This window comes from Microchirus variegatus, assembly GCF_963457635.1.
Source record: "Microchirus variegatus genome assembly, chromosome: 5".
In the NCBI taxonomy this organism is placed as follows: Eukaryota; Metazoa; Chordata; class Actinopteri; order Pleuronectiformes; family Soleidae; genus Microchirus; species Microchirus variegatus.
In genome coordinates this window covers 13,620,644-13,642,614 of record NC_139806.1, presented here as the reverse complement: position 1 = coordinate 13,642,614, position 21,971 = coordinate 13,620,644, and the positions used below count along the sequence as shown (strand labels likewise).

Below are 21,971 nucleotides of genomic sequence, written 5' to 3'. Positions count from 1 at the left end.
CTTGATTCATTATAGTCCATAAGAGTGATAATGTCACTGTGTGTTGTGATTTGCTACTTGAACATCCACTTGTGTTATTTCATCCAGGTCATTTGTGTGGTTTTTTTGTCTTCTTTTTCTTTTACTGCTAGTGTCACAGAGAAGGCGATTGTGGTTTAAGATCTCATGTCCGCCGAGGCTCCAGCCTGTAGGAGAGCTGCGTCAGCGCCCTCTGGTTGTCAATGACGCAGAGCTTCCTGACGTAACCCCGCACCTCTGCTTGGTTTTTGTTTGGTTGGCATATGTCGGGATCTAACGCAGCAGAATAGGAGGAATTATAGAGGAAGAGAAAGAGTCATTAGCAGAGAGATGTTTTAAAGTCAGCAAACAAATGTAATAAACTTATAAAGAATGTTATTCTTACTGAAAGGTTGGCTTCTACAGTGTCTCACTTGTCGAATAGTGTTAGCTATAAGACGCTAATAAAACAAAGAGATTAAGTCAAGCATGAGTGTGACTTATTATTATCATATGATCTTGATAATACACTTTCATTGTGCACAGAAACTCACCATTTTCTCAAAATTGACCATATTGTCAATGAATGTCTTGTTGCCCTCATGTGTGAATGTCATGTCTGAAAAGAAGTGAGGAAAATCAACGGCAGCCGTATTCCTCTCACAGTTACTTCCTATGTGATAATTACTGCTAGTTAAAAGTAGTAGTACTAGTCACTAGTTAAAGCGAGTCATACCTTTAAGAAGCAGGGGCATAAAGGGGATGATTGGCGGCTCAAGCTTGGTAACGGTGAGTCGGTATGACCTGTGGTTTCTGGATGGGTCCTGTCACAAAACAAAGTGTCAGTCATTACAAAATAAATTGAATTATTAGATAGTTACTATTGTCTAAAACAAGCATTTTTAGTGGACATAATGTGGAATGTTGCACCATTCCCACCGTGTCATGGACCAATTCTAAGTACTATTGATTTACTGTTTATCCATTATATTTATAAGCATAAGGCCCAAGTTGAACATCCACAAATACACCTTTAAATTTGTTTTGAGAGTCTTTTAAATGCAGCTTACCATCATGCTCTCAAACTCGGCGTAGAACTTCTTAAACTTTGTGGGGAGTTTCTGCAAAAAAATTCATGTAGAACTTTAGCAAAGACAGAATACAAACAAGGTTTGCAGCAGAAAACAGACATACAGAACAGTTTACCTCCCACGTCTGGCTCAGTCTGCTGACAGCAGGGTTGCTCATCCCCATAATAATGGCAAAAAACGAATTCAGATTCTTAAACTCTCGACAGCTGCAGACAAAAAAAAATACAGAGATAACAAATCGGGTAAATGCAACTAAAAATCCTTCTTGTCGTGCATCTTTGTGCATACGGAGCACATGACAGTTCTCACTCACTGTGCAGCTATCTTGATGAACTTCTTGAGGAGCTGGACTCTTTTGCTGAGCTGTCCGCAGAGACAGACTTCAGTGACAACCCACAGTTGAACCTGGTTGAATCTCCGCAGGAACAAGTCCAAGTTAGCTGTGGTTCTTCTGAAGCTCTGTCGGCCAAACGTGTGGTAGAGCAGCTCATGCTGAGAAGCGCAGGCATTAAGAGAATAGGGTTTAGAGTTTATTCAGTGGACAGTTGTTGTAGTCTGTGTCATTTATTCCTTTATCAAATATTAGTCCTGCTGGAGTTTTGCGAACAATCAAAACAAGGCCTGTGCAGTCCCAACACTGTTGTCTGTACAGGTCTTAGGTTGTTTTTAGCTTGTCTGTGTAAGACAGATACCTCATGTACACAGCTGAAGAGCTCCCAGTCAAACATGGTCATTTGGTAAGCCAGGTCCTTAGAGCTCATCAGCTCAAATGTTGACATGGAGCCTGCAGAGGGGCCCTCCTGGTCTGGAAGAGGAGTCTGTGACACAAAATTCACAAAAGAACACAAAAAATTCACAAGCATCTTCTCATACATTCCAGGACATATTTATACATGAAGACTTGGTCAAAGACGTATTAAAAATCCATATAATAACACAACTAAGATGTACGATATACAGCAGCGATCCAGTGAGTCATCATGTGAATTTACTTGCCTGTCACTATATATACACACTGTATAAAATCATTGCTACAAGACCATTATACTACACAATAAAGCAGTTTAGTAGCAACATATTTCAAGTGAACAAGGCAGACACTATTCTCTTACCACACTGCTAAGCTGGTCTCGTGGACAGGCAAATAATCGCCCGTTGATGTTCAAAGAAGAAAACACCGACACGTCATTTGGCTTCAAGATTTGTTTTTCTGTAACACAAAGAGAGAAGACTGGCCTGTATAACAGTGGTAATAAGATGCATCAGTTTTTTTAGCAAAGTAATTTACCAGAATCCACTGAAATGATTAATAATGTCTCTATGTGACTGTGTTCTTACCACAAGCAGAGCTGAGGTGGATCAACACCAGCTCGTCACTCGTTCCCAGTTTGTCGGCCACAGCACCGATCACTTCCCTTCCTGTTCCTGCCACAGCAACCCGGATAGTAGTGTACGTGTGATCACTGCAGTACACCTTCAGTAGGACTACACAAACGTACACATGATAAAATCAATACTGAAATACCATGTGTGACCATATCTAATGACGTCTTAAACTCAGGAGATTACTTCACATTTAAATTTCACGGCAATATCGCAAATACTGTTGCTTGACTGCTGGTAGTAAAAAAAAAGTATACCAAACATAAAAACACAAACTTACTGTCATCATGATTCCTAATGGGCTGTTTCTTTTGCAGTCTTTCCTCTCCATTGCTGAACTGTCGTATTAATGTTTTCTGTTGAATTACACGAGACACCATGTCAGTATCCACAACATTATGATGCAGTTAAAGGGGCTACATGAAACAAATGTACTGTATTGTAAAAATTCATAGACTAGGGGAAACGTTAAATTGAAATACTGCTGCATTGATAACAGCTAGTTTATTTAGAATTTACATTTGCAGCCCAGAGAAGAAGAAAAACAAGGATTTGTGGTGTAGATGCAGAAAATACAGACTGAAAGAAGCTTCAGCCAATTATAGCTAACAGTCTCTCATCAAAGTTCATTCGTTCATTCATTCATTCACTACTGCTTCACCCTCCACATGGGAGGCCAATCCCTTAGTTGTCGATGAACATTTATTATTTATCATATATAATGTTTACAGTCTGTCACTTCTGCTCTCGAGCAGACACATTAAAATCTGCCTGTTGCTGACACCTGAAAATTAACCAAATGTTTGAAGTATTCAAAAATAAAATGGTGCAAAAGTGGATGGGTTTGTGCCATCCGAGTTGGGATTGCAGTTATAAGTAATTTTAGACACTAATGATCGCTGCTGTAGATACATTTTTTCAGTATTTTAAAAAGTAGTCAATGCATACCTTTTTTGTTGATTTGGCTTCTTCTGAACTTCAGGAAAAGTAGAAAATGACATCATAAATACATATGACTGAGGTTAGGGGTGTAAAACCTTATGAGAAAAATGTAGCATGTGAGAGAACATACTGTAATTTGACAATTTTTTCCAGGTCAGGAACAAAGTCTTTCAGAGCTCTCAGCATCCGGGAATCATTCAATACACTTCCGTATAACTCCTGCAGCAAGACGGAGAGCAAGACGGACATTCAAACTGAGCAGTGAAATCTAAGTGAAAGTAATTTACTGCATTTGAAAGCTTGCTTGTATTTGTATTTACCTCCAAGAAAGAGATAGCAGCAGGCTCCTCCTGTAGCAGGTAGGAGTGTGTGCTCGCCCAGCGCAGCGCTAGAATCAGGGCCCTCCTCTTGTTGTTGAGCGCATACTCCAGCCTCTCCTGTTCAGAGCCAGGCGGAGATGCCACGTGGTAGGTGCACATGAGGTTAAAGATAAATACAAATATATACAGTAGATGTGCTTTTGACACAGAAAACACACACAGGAAATTATATCCTCCTCACTGACCCTGTGCTTAAACGTTAAAACCACTGCATGGATCTAACCAAAATTGATCCAAGGTTAAACAGAGTTCACAAATAGAAGTGATATATAAACCATAGTCACAGCACAGGTCACAGGTCAAGAGGAATTTCATAACTTGACCACAATGAAAGGTTAGACAGTATATTTTGCTGTTATTGATGTATAATTCCATAACATTTTGGCATTTTTTTTAAAATGCAGCGATCTAAGAGAGAATGAGTCTTCTCCTCCACTAGGCTCCATTTAAAGCAATGGGGAAATCTAGCCAATGATGGTTGACTTGGGCCTATCACAGTGCAGTTCATAGACGGGGCACACTACTCTTTGCTGTTCGACAACAACTACTCAGCATGAGTCACGACTCAAACATTGGCAATGATTAAACACAAACAAATAACAGAAGAGTTTTTGAGATGGAGAGATTGCCTCAGGTATTCTGTCAAGTTTGAATCGAGTGCATCTGTCCATGCTCATCTGATGAGAGAGGCTCAAGAAAGAGAGCAGCGATCCAATACAGTATTTATTTAACAACCCGGGGATGAAACGCCAGACTCCTGCAGCTTTAATGGTTTATCGAAAACAGAAATGTTAAGTCTACTAAGGTCCATAATCAATGCTTTTCACTGTGTCCTTCTATAGTTGCCAAATGAGAACACAAATCAGTGCAGCAGCAAATCAAAAACAAGTAGCTGACGACTAGCACTACAGTGATTAAGACAACTAGGAAATACTTTCTCGTGTTGGCGACTGCCATTACGTGACGAGAGGATTACGTGACGAGAGGAATTCATACATCACAGAATGTATGAATTTAAAGGAAATTCTTCATACAAGGCTTAGAAAGCAAGAAACTGTAAAAGCAGAAAGGATATTGTGCCATGAGTAGAGGGCAGAGCTGACTGTTGGACATGAAGACACAGTGCATGAGGACAAAATCATCCACTGCTGGGTCTAACAGGAGAGAGGGAAAAAACAGAGAGAGAGCAGAGTCAAAGAGAGTGCAATAGAGAATAAGATAAAAATCATTAATCTACTGATTCACCCTTCCATCATTTGTTATAACAAACTCGATATGATGCTTGAGTTTTTCTGGTTATCTTAAATCACAATCTGTGTTTTGGTTTTAATGAAAGGACCTATAAAAACTCACTCTAGGTAGGTCTTATACCTGGTTCATTGTGATGTATGTCCAACCTCATGGTCTCCAGGAAGTGTTCAAGAATCTTCTCTGGGGTTCCTGATATCACAGTGTACCTTCAAAAGACAACAGGTTGCACTTGAGTGCATTAACAAAAATAAACATGTCATCTTTTGGCAACATGTGCAGTTGTGTGCGTACATACTTGATGCTGCCCAGGGTGGAGGTTCGAGGACTCTTCTCCAACACCAGCACAGCTTGTTCGTGTTCTTTCAAACGCACAGTGTTGGCTTCCACATCCTGCACATTCAAAATCCACAGCACAGCATTACTGAGTGTCAAATAAGAGGACAGCTTAGGATTTTTAAGATGTAATACACCTCATTCACCAGAGAAGGGAGACAAACATCACCATTAGGCAGCATTACCACACACTAGAGATTTGACAGTATTTATACATTTTTATGTTTCTTCAGAAGGTGTACAGCTGATTCCATCTGACCTTTGCCTTGTACAATAACAAATCATCATAGGCTCAGATACAGGGACAAATGGAGCCATTTAATAGTAGTGTGACGACACTTGTATCTCATCAAACCCAGGATAAATGCCCATTCTTTGTCTGCCTACCCTGAGTATCCTGTTGAAGTCTTCCTTGTCCACGCGAAGGAAGTGGCAGTTGTCCTCCCTCAGAACAATGGAGGCAGCACGAGGTGAATCCGTAACCAGTGCCAACTTCCCAAAGTCATCACCCTCGTGCAGCGTACACACAACCCCCTGGGGACAAGACACTCATGCATGACTGCACACAAGGACAAACTCATACCAAGGTAAAAAGGAGTGCATACATGGACACAGCATACTAGTTAGCTCAAGCCCTGTAGAAAAATCCAGTGCAGTACATTCAGATGATATATCAAACGGAGCAGGAACATTTGAAGAAAACACAAGCATGTGGGTAGAGGAATTGGCACACAAACACACGTCACACACACACACACCTTGCCATAGATGACTACATTGACGGAGCCTTTCTGGATGATGTACCACGATGTGCCCTCCTCTCCTTGATTGAACACTAGAGGAGAACAACCACAAAGTACACATGATTGAGGAGAGGCTTAAAGAGACCATAGGCATGATAAACACATTTTTGGATTCAACGTGACTTAAAGTTCTTGAAGATGTCATTATCTTCATAATATTCTATTCTATTCTATAAATGCACTTCACAATCATGGACCAGAGAAACATTATACATTCCACTTTTCTACAGCATTACTATAGCATGTATATAAAAATAGACATGAAATTGGTGATTGAGACCATTAACTCCTGGGGAAAATGTTTAGAGATGTGAAGTGAGAAATAGGCTCTTTTTCCATTGGATTCAAATCAGTTCTTTTTGCAACCAGTGGAGTCATCCCCTGGTGGCCACCTGTTAATTCTATCCTAATTCCTGGGCTTTACTTTTAAAATCAGATAACTATGTCGATTTTAATAAACAGTCTATAAGTATTAGAGGAATCCAGTGCCATTGTTAGCATTCTGCAATGTATTTAAACAGGAAATAGTGATAGTTTCATTTAAAAACAACCGTACTCATCTGTGTGCAGGTGTTTTGTTATCCTTCTTTTTAGCCTACACATTGTAAACATGTAAACAAAGTAGGAGTGACACATCCTCAGCACTCTGAAATTATGGCAAAGGTGGTTCCAAATCTTAACGTGAGAAAAGCATAATCAATTGATATTAACCCTTATTTTTTTTTCTGCAACAGAGCCACTTACATTCATATAAAGATATTTTCCCAGGGGCATATTTTCAGACCATTTTTTTTCTTGCCTCAAGTCAATTCAAGTCAGGTCAGGTCAGAAATGTTTGAGACACACAGCAAGACATTATGAAACACACTAAGAAAAAGTGAAGACTCACACACTGTTCCAGCTTTTGCATGCGACTCAAAGATCACAACACTCGCCAGTTCCCTCTTCACCTGCAAACCAGAACGCATGTTTTAACTACTGTAGCACTGTAAAAACGTGTATGAGCAGAGTGCATGTGTGCTAACAGATAAATGAACTGGTATACCACCCAGCACTATGCTCATTACAGCTGTTTGTTGCAGCAGTACTTAGAAACGACAAGTCTATATTCTGTTGTATGTAATTATAATATAATAAGATGTTTTCTCATTACACAAATACTACAAATACTAACACCAACACCTCCCTAACTATTAAAATAAAAACTGCAGCAAGTGGCTCTGGTGAATTAACAGCCGCCTTAGAAACCTGTACTGTCCCTTTAAAAGACGAGTGGACTGACTCACAGTGTTGGAGAGGTGAGCTAAGGCCTTGATGTGAAGCAGCTCATCATAGATGATCTCCAAGTCGTCCCCTGTCCTCTGACCAGGCCTACAGACACACAGAGGTTTAGTCAGAATGAAATCACCAACATTTCATGCATGCACTCCACCACATCACAGTGTAGCATTAGTGGGGACATCCAGATACCAAAACTATGCACTTATGATGTGGTTATTTAATTTCATGTGATAACAGAAGCATAACAGAAAGGTTTTTGATTACATTCAGTTCAATGAAACTGCGCAGCATCCGTGAAATACAAGAAATAATGCAATAGAGCAGTAATTTATGTAAAAAAAAAAATATTAGCAATTGACTGACGATTTCCTGAGAATCATTCGCAGCAGTGCATCAGGGCCAATCTGGGCAAGGAAGAGGATGGTCTCTGGCAGCTCTTCCTCACTCTCCCTCTTCTCCTCCTCACTAGGCAACGGTGTGTCCTCCTCTTCATCGTCGAGAAAGCGATAGAACAGGTACTTGTCCTGGAAACCCAACTCCTGGTCCACTTAAGTGTAGACAAGCACACACAGGCTTAAAGACACACGTAAACACACAAGCGATTTTTAGTTTAGTAACTAGAGTTGATTTGATCTCATAACTTAATCACCAGACATCATCTTTGAAGTATGAATTTGAGAGATGTGATTACAGCATATAAATTACATCAGATCTATATTTAATATGCTCATACTTCTAATTCACTTTCCACTCATTCATACCGACACTCTCACAGTGACTGATGATTTAAAAAATTCATAAAGTCAAACCATAACACATTGCTTTTTGCAAATAGTTGCTGCCATTAGAGTATGCAATATGCAATGTCATGATATAACTACGTAATGTTAGGAGCTGAATCAACAGCAGGCAATATGATGAAAAAGAGTTTATAATTTGCGTTACCATGGTTAAGCACTCCTTCTTCCAGCAGTGCCTGCCACATGCCAACAGCATGGGACCGTGTTAGCACACATGCACTCTGCAGCACCAGCCAGTCAACCAGCTCTGTGCCAACACAGCACTGTCTGTAATACACACAACACAGTGTTCAATGTACTAAAAGCAAGGTCATTTATAATAGCTCTTGTATTTTTATCAACCTAGAAATATCACAAAACTTGCACAAATACACAAGGTTACGAAATGTTTACAATAATGGTCCTACCTGTAAGTCTTGAGGTGGTACTTTCTGTCTCGAATCATGTGTGGAGCTCTGGACAGGATGGCATTGCGGAGAACCTTGCCCGCCCTCTGCAGTTTCTCTGAGGGGATCTATTAAACACCAGGGAGGTATGGTGAACTGATGTTCAATGTCACAGAGATGACTTTGAATATATTCGTACTCTGCTGTAATATATTTGAAAACCACTTTTAAAAGAAATCAGTTGGCCCTGAAAAATGAGCAACTTTATGGCGCAATAATAAGTTAAGTTGAGCAGTTTAAAGGGATGGATGAAAGAACCCTGCAGGATAAAAACTTTTTATCATCAACCTGAATCTTAACTTGACATGCTGCAGATTGAACTGTACTTAATACTTGCAACAGTATCACCCTTCATAACAGAAAAACTACATCAAAACAGATATAAGTAAACACATACTGTGGGTCACACCTGCATCTCAGATTGAGAGGGAAATGGCAGATGTGCACACACACACAAATGTCCTGAAAACAACAAAGGGAGGTATGCTAATTGGGCAGATGGGATCTTTCTTCTAGGTGCATGCATTAGTTAGTATTAGCATAACTACAGATGAACACAGCTGTGAGTCATCACTCGCCTCTTCACAGAAACACACACACACACCTTCAAAAACTCATTCTGGTGGTCTGATTGATTCAAAAACATGAAAGCATGTAGTGGTGCTCGTTTTATGATACCGTGGTCCGTTTGCTTTCATTACTTACAGAATATGAAAATCACTCCACAGTTGTCTCTCTGAGACTGAAATATATATTTGTGCTCGACCCTAAAAACCCTGTCCACACAAGTAGAGACTTGTAGAAGAATACAACACAAACTGAGGCAGTCTGGCCACATGGTTCATTCATGCTTTGCGTGCCACGAGGAAGGCCATAGATGTCCAAAATGTGTTGGCAGTGTTTATTCCAAGACCCAGATTGCCATGTTGAGCTTTTCTTTTCATTCCTGTACAAATCCAAGACCGAGCTTTAGGGCCAAACAAAGTCAGTGATAGAGTGAGTGTTTACCTTGTTGTGTGCTTTGTTTGCAGAGTCGGAGTTAATGTTGTCTTTGTCTGTAAGTCCTGAAGAGGAAACATGTTCATTAGAAACAAGTGATTATCTCAGCAGCATTTTAAGGGATTATAATGTACAAAATCTATATGCCTTATTCATTTGCTAATTTGGTTTATAGTATAATAGCTTCCCGGGGCCCTCATTTGGAGGATAAAGTGGCAGAAGATGAGTGAGTGAGTATAATAGCTTATTGTACACATTTTACCCTCCGTTGTATATTAGCAACGCTAGTAGTATCATTTACAATGTTTCATTCATTCTAGTGTGTGTGCTTGTAATTGGGGAGGACCTGTTCTGGCATAAATACTGATCTTGTCAGGACCAGGAGTCCTCATGAAAAAACCTAATTTTTAAGAAACAGGTGAGGTTTAGGACCAAGATTTGAATTGCAGTTTAGGCATATCTGGTTATGGTTGGGGTTGGGGCACTTTATAAGACCAGTCCAAAAGAATGGACCTGCACAAACCTGTGTGTGCATGTGTGTGCGTTCTTACTGTCATTGTTGGATCCACTCTCCATTGCTCCATAGGGAGGGGCCAACAGTCCAGCCAGACTCTGACGATGCTTCTGCAAGTCAAAAACAAACGTTCTGTCAGTCGCCATCAGCCCTCAACTATTACAAGGCTTCATTTCTGACACATCAACATCCATTAATCATCAAAATCAATATATACCCAATGATGATTCACTTTAAGAAAGCCAGCATGCAGACACTGCAGGTTGCCTATAATGACTTAAGAAATGTGGGTGCAGTAGTGCAGTAGTGAATGCAGGAGTTTGCAGCTCTACAGCGAAACCTGATGTTCAAATGTATCTGCTAAATGAATAATTCTCTGAGTTTTGTTATTATGCTGCTGGTGAAATCTCAGGTTCAGAGAATTAGAGACTAATAACTTTTATAACTCTAATTTTTTTGGATGATTTCTTTTCTCGTTTCCCTTAAATTGACCTTGGTCTGGCAATAAAACTGAACTCAACTGAACTAACTCACACACACACACCGCTCAAAACAAAGCCCTTTGTACAACCAAGATCATTTACATGCAGAACAATTATAACACTATACAACACACACACAAACAAATGCATTCTAACTGGGGTTAATGAGAGCAACCGGTGCTGATTGGTGTGTACAGATTCTTCTCTTGTTGCATTTATAAACAAAAAACTGATTTTTTTTACATCTAGAGACACTAAAGTATACTAAAGCAGGTAATTCTATGCATACATGTGCAACCGCTCTTCAGTATGGTCATCACCACACAACCACAGCCAGAGAGAGAGGAAGAGAAAATGAGCATCTGTTTGACTTAAAGACCCAAACACAGCCTTTCTATGCAACCAAGAACACAATCAAGTAATTTGCACATGAAGTGCACAATCCTTATCAAATCATTTTGAATGAACAAAAATGCATAACATGAAAAATTGCACAGTATTTACTACACAGACTCACCTGAGGTAACACACTCAGCTGCCTTATGCTGGACGATTGAAACCCAAGACAACTGCCTTCTCTGCTCCTTGACAACTCACACACATGCCACAGGATAACATCCTGCGCTCAACAAGCAACTCTCTTCTCCTTTCTCTCTCCCTCTTACTCGCACACAGCCACCTCAGTGTCTACCGCTCTTCCTCTCTCGCTGTGAACAAGCCAAGAACGAGCACCACTTCCCCTCACAGGTTACCACGGAGATCGCAGCCGATGTACGACTGTGTGGCTCTCGAGGCAAAAAAAGAGACAGAGGGAGGGAGCCCACAGAGAAAGCAACTTAACAAGTGAATGGAAGGAGTTGTAAGGGTGAGGGTGAAGAGAACAAGGAGAGGAAGGAGGCTGGCAGAAGATATAACATGGCCAATAGAGGAGAGAGGAAGTGGGCAAGAGAAAAGTAGAACTGGTGAAATAAGGAAAGAGAAAGAAAACGGGAAAGACTTACAATAGCAGCCTGTCATGGCACATGTGCACATACGTGTCACAACTGCACGGTGTGTGTTCATCTCACATTCACTTGGTGTTAGAATGATGGAGCGCGCTTTTCTTTCATCCTTTCATCAAACACATGACTACATTCATCTTGTAGCTTTATAGCGCCCACACACACACGGGCAGATGCACGCAGATTAGCCCAAGCACATACACACACACAAGCACAGACATAAAACACAACAAAGATCCTTTTAGTATGAGCCGAACAGGATTCAAAGAACCACCCTAGGCTATGTTTTCTGTTTTATGCCTGCTGTCCGAAAATAGACAACACAGAGGGGCACTGAGTGCACTTAGATTATACACAAAACACTACAAGCATCATGATAAAATAGCACACAGGATTTAGTGTCCAATTACTGACTCGTCTAGCTTTTACATTTTCCTAAGGAATATAAGTTTTCCAATCCATTTTCTGCAGAGGTGATTTTTTTTCATGTCATTGAACAGATGGAAGTGTTTATGTGCCGACACTGAGGGCAGAAAAGCTGTCAAAGCAGCATTTAATTAGATGTTTTTATGGAGGAAAAATTCTCACAGTGATATTACATTTCACAAAATACTGTCTTTCACGTCACATGCTATTGTCATTAATAAGACATAAACATAACCATTCAAATAATAATTATACTACACATGAATGTGTCAAAATAAGACACATTCGAGCAAGGGTCTTTCTGCATGGAGTTTGCATGTTCTCCCGGGTTCTCCAGCTTCTTCCCACAGTCCAAAAACATGCAGATTTGGGGATTATGCAAATTGGACACTCTAAATTGACTGTATGTGTGAGAGTGTGAGTGAATGGTTGTTTGTCTCTATGTGGCCCTGTGATGCACTGGAGAACTGTCCAGGGTGTACACCACCGAACTATATCTATACATCAGCTGAGATAGGCTAAGCACCCCCGCGACCCTCATGTAGATAATAGATGGATGGATGGAGGTATGCATTTCTTCAGCTCTTCTTATTTTTTATTACTTTTTTCTTTATTTAGTTATATATGGATTGCTGAATTGGGGTTTAAAAAAAAAAAACTAAAAAAAAAAAAAAAACAGAAAAAAGTAATATTTCAGAAAACATTGTTTTGGATTCAGACCACACATTCCCTGAATAAGCCGTAGGGCAGACACTTGGCTGACTGTGAAGCCACAGTGAACTGACTCACTGGTCTGCCACAATTTCCTCTCCAAATGAGACCCTGTGAATGAAGATGGTAACCTCAACAAGAAGGCCTACAGAGAGGCAGCTGCTCCAGTGCCAACCCACTAAGATGAAGCCATTGTCCGGGCCAAAGCCATATTACTGTTGACTGTGTCATCTTAGGCATTCAATACGAAAGCATCATAATTATTTCCTGTCCTCTGTGTTGACCCAGTGGATGCGTTTTAATCAATGTATCTTTTAGAGTTATATTATTATTATTTAACTCACAGTAATGCCTCCAGTTTGTAAACGTTTCATGTTTCACGCAAATGAGGAGAGCTTATGGTTGCAACATCTGTCTGCATTGTTTTCATGGTTTCATTTGTTTGATATCTTCCTATTAGCAGTAATGTCCTTCTGTTGAAAATATTCAAATGTGTTTCCTCAAGTAATGAGTGGGCATCAGTTGAAACATGTCCTCAATTACAAACGCATTTTGGAATTGACATATGGTTATTCTTGAGGATAATAAGATCATTTTGACGTGTTGTGGCAGTGAAAGCAAGCTGTACAGTAGATATGGAAATTAATAAACAAAAGGGTTTAATATTCTGCATATTTTAAAAAAAACAAAAAAAACAAAAAAAAAAACAGTGCATTAATTCAAATAGGTTACGGCATCCATGTCACCTTATTGGCACTTAGGTAAAGTTTAGGACTGTTTTATCATTTCAACAAAGGGAAATATGCTAATATCAATCTATCTAAGGTATCTGAGCTCAGGCAAAACCCTGGGTAAAGAAACATTGTGTTCAAGTATGATATTACTGTGTCCCCTGAGGTGTGTATCATACAGGAGAAACGAAGGGCACTGTTATGATGGACAGCCCTCTTGTGGTTAAAAGATCCATTACAATATAAACTTGACAGGAAAACCTGAAAATCCAATTGTCTCTCACCTCCCACAGGCTCTTGAACTCCCTCTGTTCGATGCGGAGCAGCTCACTGGTCTCTCTGCTGACGATGGTAGCGTGGCGTGGTGTGTTGTCCAGGATCGACTCCCCAAACGCTGTCCCGATCCCCAGTGTACAGATAGCGACTGCATCCTGCAACACAAACACAGTGCACTTGTTAACACCACTGCTGTCGTAGAGGAGTCATGGTCAGTTATAGTATGGCACTCTTTCATAGAGATATATTGAAACACTACACACTGAAATTGCAGTAGTAATACACACAGCAATATGTTTCATTTATGGCCATGGATAGACATGGTGAGTAGACAGTTTTATGTATGATAATTCATGCAAATAAATTCAAATATGAGGAACTGGTAAACAGAGTGTTCAGGAAGAAAAACACCTTAAGGTGATGGATTTATTTGGGCAGACTGGAGATATGCAATACACACAAATACACACACACAAATACACACACACAAATACACACACACACACACACACACACACACACACACACACACACACACACACACACACACACACACACACACACACACACACACACACACACACACACACACACACACACACACACACACACACACACACACACACACACACTTATAAGGACTCAGATTAACTTCCATTTATTTGGGCAGCCTAACCCATAACCAATTATGCCTAATCCCAAACTGAACCTAATCAAAATTTAAATCTTAGCCCTAAACCTTACTAGTAGTCAGAAATCAGATGAGCTTTTGGTCTCCATGAGGACCACGTCCTGGCAAATGTCCTCACAACACATACAAGACCACACAAACAAACACAGTGAGTATAATAACACCATACACTGATTTATACAAACCTTTTCCACTGTCAAAACTGACATTTTAAATATAGCCACAGAAACTAGGCCAGCGTTGGCACTTAAGGGCTACAAACTGTACGAAAATGACATTTCACAATAGAGGGGATTATCGGTCTTTCACAAAAACAAGCTACCATCCCTTTCTCTCTTCTCTACGTGTACACTGTACAGTATAAGCCTATTTCCACACATAGAGCATAAGAAGTGTAGCAGAAAGCTTAATTCTCAGTGGGCTGCTTTTCTGTGCTGTGGACGATTTGCTCTGACATATTGAAGTAGAAAAACATGGGTTAATGTAGTAAAACAGAGTCAGCATTAAAGAGAGGCATGCAGAACAAACTCTATTACACAAAGAGCACTTGTGCTGATGTTTGAATCCTGGCAGTTTTGTGTTTTGATAGAAATCCAGAAGTAGTAGTGGATTACTAATGATTCAATCTGTCATTTGTTCAGTTCTATTTGTTAGATTTTTAGGAAAAACACAGAATGTGAACGAGTTCTTATGTACATAGCTCCACTCTGACTTGATTTGATAACATGAAGATGAATTCAGTGTTACCTGGTGGTTTGCTGTTTCTGACACTTTGACATCCAGAGAACCAGAGAGAACAGCATACCAGCTGGTGCCTATGTCTCCCTGTCGGAACACTGCAAACAGCAGAGTAGGACCACGTCAAACACATTCAGTCTGGTATGAACAAAACATTAAATTCAGTTATCTGTTAGCAGCTCGATTCTTTCATAATTCTCGTACCACTAATCCAAAGCACACGACTTTCCTTGACTTAAGCATTCTCATAATTCAAACACAAAAAATTTCAGTTTGTAGCATTAAATGCTGCCACATATATAAATGATTTTATGTATGTGTATAAAGTACGTGTTGATGTAACACAGGGTTTATGCATGTGCATATATGGACTATGTAAAGATGCAGTTTGGGTTTTTTAAGTACATTAAGGATTTTGGAAAATTGTGGTAATTACTTTGATTACTGGGATCAACTTTTGGCCATCAGTCTAAACTGCTAATCCAGAAAACTGGCTGATTTACAATTATAGTTTCAGTGTGAACAAGATCCTCTAAAATAACATGTGAAATGTGAATTAGACTGAACACGGTACAATTAAATGCTTTATACAAGACATCATAGACATTCTGCAGCATGCTTCTAAATCCTGTCATTTAAGATTGTGTGTGTGTGTTTACTGCTGTACATACATGTTATGCCTTTCTCCAGACATTCATAGAAGGCACAGGCACATATCTGCAGTAACAGTGGCGTCGGGAACCTCTGAAAGGCTTTGACCTCCCTAAGTCGGGTCAGAATAATGTCCACATCCTCTCCCGATCGCTCCGAGGGCCTGCACGGAGAACACACACAGTAGATATCACAGTCGGTATTAAACAGACACATCTGTGTTGATGATGCTCAATCAAAAACGTATGATGGTGGTTAAAAGTAAAGAACATTATTTTGCAATCAAAACATCAAAAATCAATGGTGTTGTCCCAGAGTTAAAAATAAAATAAAAAATATACTGTCTAATGCTGTGTACATGTGTGTTTGCTTGTTTTTCATTGTTCCGTCTGGTGTCTTAGTGATAACAGTGGAGGGCTGCAGGCGTTACTTTGCTTGGCTCAGACCTCCCATTGGGTGTTGGAATAAGATCTCATTTGTGCTGCAGCTATTTTCTCATACGAGCACACAGTAGCACGTCACTGGTGGAAATCTATGTGAGTGCACAGACAAAAGAACACACACACACAAGTCTGATCCGAGAGCTTAAACGTTCTGCTCCACAATATGGTGGTGCAAAAAAAACAAAAAACATGAGTAATTCATTCACTTATTTTTCCCTTTGCTTTACTGAGTCACACGTGTGTTTGTGTGTACACCTGCATTTATATCTTTGTACAACTTTAACATGCTTTATCAGGGTTAAGACGTTTAAGGGTAAGGGTTTGGGTTAGGTATACTTAGGTGTGATGGTTAAGGGGCTAGTTAATGCATCATGTCAAAAGTTTGCATCTAAATGGTCTGTATTTATAGTCTTGATGACCACTCAAAGCTACTTTACACTAGTCACCCATTCACCCTATCACGCATCTTTCATACCCATTCACACACTGTGGTCAGGAGCAATGCAGGGTTAAGTGTCTTGCTCAAGGACACATGCAGGCATGTAGGCTAGCAGAGCCGGGAATCGAACCCACAAACTGCCCAGTAGCACCCACCCCATGTTTGTTCATACAGAATACTGAACGCACCATGAGCTCCTTCCTTCATAGAAGGGATAGAGCTTTGTTTTTTCCCTCATTCCCAGCTCTCTATACTTTGTCTGCCTCCACTAAACAGTTCTCTGATCCTTTTGTCTCCTCTCTAAAGTCTAGCCTATTACACTCAGGCACAAATGATCTCACTTCTTCCCGAAGCTATACATTTTCTCTACTCTATTACAAATTGTGTGTTTCGCCCCAATTCCACTAACACGGCCTCACACATCATCCCATTATTGTTCCTTTTATTTCTGCTTTGCAAGCTCACAGGCAGCAGCGACTCCCTCTTTACTCACGCACATGTGCGTACAGTGATAAACAAATATTTCCTCAGTAGCTGAGAGGTAGTCCAATATAAGCCGACTACAACTGAAGGGGCAGCGACACCATGGCTAGTACAATCTCATAACATCTGGCATTTGCACATTGTGATTACAGACGGGTCTTCTTCTTTTTTTTTACACCCCCCTCAATCTCTTATACTGTGACTCATCCTCCCATCATCCAGCTACTGCCTCATATATTCCAGTGTAAGCTGGGTTAATGGTTTAGACAGGCGAACACACACACTGTGCCAGGGAGAGACGGGGAGGTTAAGTCTGCGGGGTTGAATGGGTAATGCCAGCATCACCTTTCACCTATGGTCCAAAGAAAAACTGTCATTTATGATTTCCTGGTGGAAGCCTTGTTTTCTTGTTCTTCCTCTTTTGAAGTTGTGTGCACTCCCTGCCTGTCCAGAGAAATCTGCGTCGCCTGTTGGTGTACAACAAATGCTACCCGAGAGCAGCTCCCTTGCTCCCTCTTCTCTCCTCTTTGACTTCTCGTTCCTCACCTCCCTCCCCCCCAATGTCCATGTCAGCAAAGATCTCAGCTTTCAGCCACAAACTACAGCTACAGACACTTAACCCTCACGATGCCCTTTAAAGATATGAGAACCTGCAAATATGTCCTCATAATGTCCTCGCAACAAAGGGTTTTAAGGCGGCAAATAACAATTATTTGCATAATTGATTCATCTGTTGATTATTTTCTCAATCATTTTATTGGTCCATAAAATGTTAGACAATGCTGATTAGGGTTTACCAAACCTTCAAATGATGATGTTCTTAAATGCCTTGTTTTGTTTTGATTTTAATGATTTTGTTGAATAATCGATTATCAAAAATATTTCACAATTAACTTAGTATTAAAATTTGCAACAGATATCTAATAAAAGACATTTACACGTAAATATAAATGATTTACAAATCAACACGTTTAGTATGCGACAGACACCAGAATGTTCTGCCGGATTATTTTAGGAGAAATCCATCTGGAAGAATTCAGTGTTTCCACACAAATAAATCATTGGCTGAACCAAAATGTCAGACAGCCTCAAAACAAACACATTTCCCCCCCTCGCTGGCACATGAATTAATATGTCACTGTAGCAGAAACGCTTGAATTGTGTCCACACGGAGCACCTGTCTGCAGCACTGACAACCTTAGATCCTGTTTAAAAACATCATTAACCACAAGTCACAGGTCATTTTACAGGTTACTCATTTAAAAGAAAATGGATCATCAAAATATTACAGCCTCAAAATAACCCCCCATATTCTGTGAAGAGCGTTTTTCCTCTTGCTGGTTTTGTCCTGGACTTCATGTTCATGTTTGCTGCACACAGGGATCTGTGCTTTAGTTTCCTGCAGAGATGCGACATTAAAACTGGCCAACGGGCATCTGGACTGGTGCTGTGTGTGTGTGTGTGTGTGTGTGTGTGTGTGTGTGTGTGTGTGTGTGTGTGTGTGTGTGTGTGTGTGTGTGTGTGTGTGTGTGTGTGTGTGTGTGTGTGTGTTTGTATTTTAGGACATTTTCCTGCATAAATACTGACCTACTCAGGACCAGTCCTCATGGAGACCAGGTTTAGGGCTACGACTTGAAGTGTGTTTAGGTTGGAGTTATGCATTATGATTAAGGTTCGGGACTATGCTTTGCTTTGGCTCTTCAAATTAAAGGAGGACAGCTGTGTGTTTGTGTGTGTGTTTGTGTTGACTGGATTGTCTGGTGGTAACTGCCTGGGGCTACACTGAAATAAAACAAAAGCAGATACTATCTCACACACTTCACACTCACACTTAAGAATATCCAAAGACAGATATATCACAGAGAGTTGTATCTTAACCTCTGTCTTTCTCTCACCTTACTCCCCCACCCCATCTTCCATTCATCACACTCCCAAAACACACACACACAGACACACACATGCACACAAACCACTGATATTGATTGAATAATAGGTGCAGAGCAGAGGAGGTCTCAGTGCTCTACAATAACATCCTGCCTGCTCTACTCTTTCGACTTGGCCTGCTCTTATTGTCACTGCAAGTTAGCTTTACACATTCTTTCATCCTCTTTCTGTTCAATAAATGGAAAAGGTATTTGTGGGAAACGCACAATGCTGCCCACAATTTCAAGTGGCGTAGTAGCTCCAGCTTCTCAAATGTGAATAAGTGGTTATCAGTTTGACAGCAAAGTGAGCGTTTTTAGCTGCACTTTGAATAAAATAATTTCTTTTAGAAATAGTGTCAACTTGCTGGTGTGGATGTATCTCATCACTACTTTCTTACATTTATAGACTAAATTAACTGATGAATATATGAAAATACTCCTTATTAGCAACTACATTTATGAATGACAAAAGAGAACTGCATGCATCCAGTCTTATTACAGGTGAGGATGAGAAGACAAGATGGTAGCTTCTGGTTGCCAATGGTAACAAAAGGATGTGTCATAGTGAGGTGTGTAGAGAATGTGTGGGTGTGGGAGCAGTGGGGGTACTTGTCTTCTATCAGTTTTTTTCATCGTAGGTGTGAGCTATATCATATCATTACCAGCAGCAATTAGTGTATCATTGGCCTCTCTTGTTAAGTTTTTCTTTTTTTCAGCAGTGTGCTGGCAGCAGCATATGACCTTTATGTGAACTAAATGGCTGAAAACCAGATGTTGTAATAAAAAAAAAAACACCAGTTACACCCTGAAGTAAAATGAGGATGAGTCGTTTCTAAAAATCATAATAATAATAATAATAGATCAGTTTTTTAAAACTGTTCTGCTCAGTCACACCAGATAATTACAGCCTCACATGCTGCAGTGTGCTTGCAAAATGGGGAGGGGAAGGGGGGGATAAGCAGTGTTATTTCTGGCAGATCAATAACAAATACGCCTTGGTAATATTTCTTAACTGTAAGGCTGAATGATTTAAGCAGACAGACATAAACCATGTGCGTCTCATCAGCCATTTTTTCCACAGCCCATGCAGTGCAGAGACATCTCAGTGAACCTCGAAGCCACCAACGCCTTTTTGACATAAAAGAGCAGAGGTTTCAAAAAGAAGGGTTTTGTTTTTTTTAATGCGCAGTAGCTTTCATTATCGCTCGAGGAGGAATGTTAAACTCACGCAAAATGCCCAAAGGCACATTCAGATGTTGCACATAAGGAAAAGAACGTATCAGGCTATTGTTGCGCGCACACACGCACACACACACATACTGCACACGCAGGAATCGCCGGCTCCGATAAATCACGTTGACGCGGATGAATGAAAAAAGGTTGCGAAAACACAGTCATGCATGTGAGGATGCGCGGCGTGGACGTGCGCTGTGGAGTGGATTCACGCACCTTTTGTCCAGACAGCAGATCCACTCGGCTGACGGGGACGAAGTCGGGGACGCCCGCACCGCGACCATCTTCTTCCCGGTGTTTTGTGCGTGTGTGTGTGTGTTTATGTGTGTAAGTGAGTGATGCTACAGGGGGAGGCTTCCCGGTTGTCAGTGCCCGTTAATGAATCCGAATGACTGCGTCCCTTCCCCTCCCCTCTGCTTCGTGCTCCCTCACACAACTAACAGCGTGATGGTGATGATGATGATGCTGATGCTGCCTTCATGCAGATAGACTGTGTCACTCGATCTGCCTGCGTGGGCTTTTTTGAGGGCAAGTGGAGGGCTCACAAATACACTGCAGCTCATACTTCACAGAAATACTTCATTAGGATTAGGATAAACGTTTTCAAGTAATTGTTCTGGCACACAATTGTGTATAATGTTTTCAACAATTACCTGACAGTAGTAATTAGTTACAAAGTTAAACTCGCGATGGACTAGCTCATATTTAAAGTCCCAGTGTGTAACTTTAGGATGGTTCATTGTCAGAAGTTGAACATGTGTGAATAATTATTTTAAAGGTCCCACATTATGCAAAATCAACTTTTTAATCATTTTAATTCTTATATTTGAGACTCTGGAGGCCCTACCAGTCACCAAAGTGTGAAAAAAAGAGGTGTCACTCATGTTTTTGTGGTCCTCCTCAGTCTATGTACAGGAGATGAAACACGCAATGTTGACTTCCGTGTTCCTTGGGACGCCACAATACGCTAAATTCCTGAAATTGTTGTCTCGCGGAGCTCCGCTTTGTCTGTAAAAACACACAAGAGTGCTGGCAACGGCATCCGAAAACCGTAAGTCCGCGAAAAGTTCTATTCTTGGCTCCACAGTGCAGCACAGAGTTCTACACAAACTTCCAGCCTCAGACGATTTACCTGTCCAGTGGATACATCCTAACTGCTGTTAGCTCCCAGTAGCCTCTGTGGCTGATGTCATTTCCTGTCCCTTAAGGAGGGGTACACCCTGGACAGGTCACCATAGACAAAATACAATTGACTCTCACATTTACACCTACAGTGAATTTTCCTAATCCAGCCTGAACATGCTTTCAGAAATTCAAAGTTGACACTTGGACATGGATAATTCCATCACCATCAGTATCCACAGAGGTCCACTATGGTCTGTGTGACGTGTTTTTCATCCACCCATATCTGATGTTCACAAAGTATTAGGGTTACCATTATCATTACTCTTCCAGAAAATGTGTGTAAAGTGCAATATGTAACCAGTATCACCAAGTAGTTCCTTATTTTATGAATAGGAA

At 40.5% G+C, this 21,971-nt stretch overlaps 1 protein-coding gene across 1 annotated transcript; it reads right to left on the bottom strand.

Annotated features, from left to right (window-relative positions):
• Positions 1 to 163: 163 nt before the first annotated feature.
• LOC310927704 (rap guanine nucleotide exchange factor 4-like) lies at positions 164 to 20,734 on the bottom strand (the record flags this gene model as incomplete). The annotated part of the gene is made up of 30 exons (XM_083890075.1): positions 164 to 291; positions 404 to 458; positions 552 to 616; positions 734 to 821; positions 1,068 to 1,118; positions 1,204 to 1,294; positions 1,402 to 1,580; positions 1,781 to 1,906; positions 2,201 to 2,298; positions 2,427 to 2,573; positions 2,752 to 2,827; positions 3,420 to 3,447; positions 3,544 to 3,632; positions 3,734 to 3,884; positions 4,869 to 4,947; positions 5,165 to 5,250; positions 5,340 to 5,434; positions 5,765 to 5,911; positions 6,136 to 6,212; positions 7,070 to 7,130; positions 7,467 to 7,551; positions 7,825 to 8,008; positions 8,407 to 8,528; positions 8,669 to 8,775; positions 9,716 to 9,771; positions 10,258 to 10,330; positions 13,856 to 14,002; positions 15,286 to 15,374; positions 15,948 to 16,090; positions 20,667 to 20,734. 30 exons carry the CDS (start codon positions 20,732 to 20,734, stop codon positions 164 to 166), a joined length of 2,991 nt encoding a protein of 996 aa, XP_083746201.1.
• Positions 20,735 to 21,971: the final 1,237 nt, after the last annotated feature.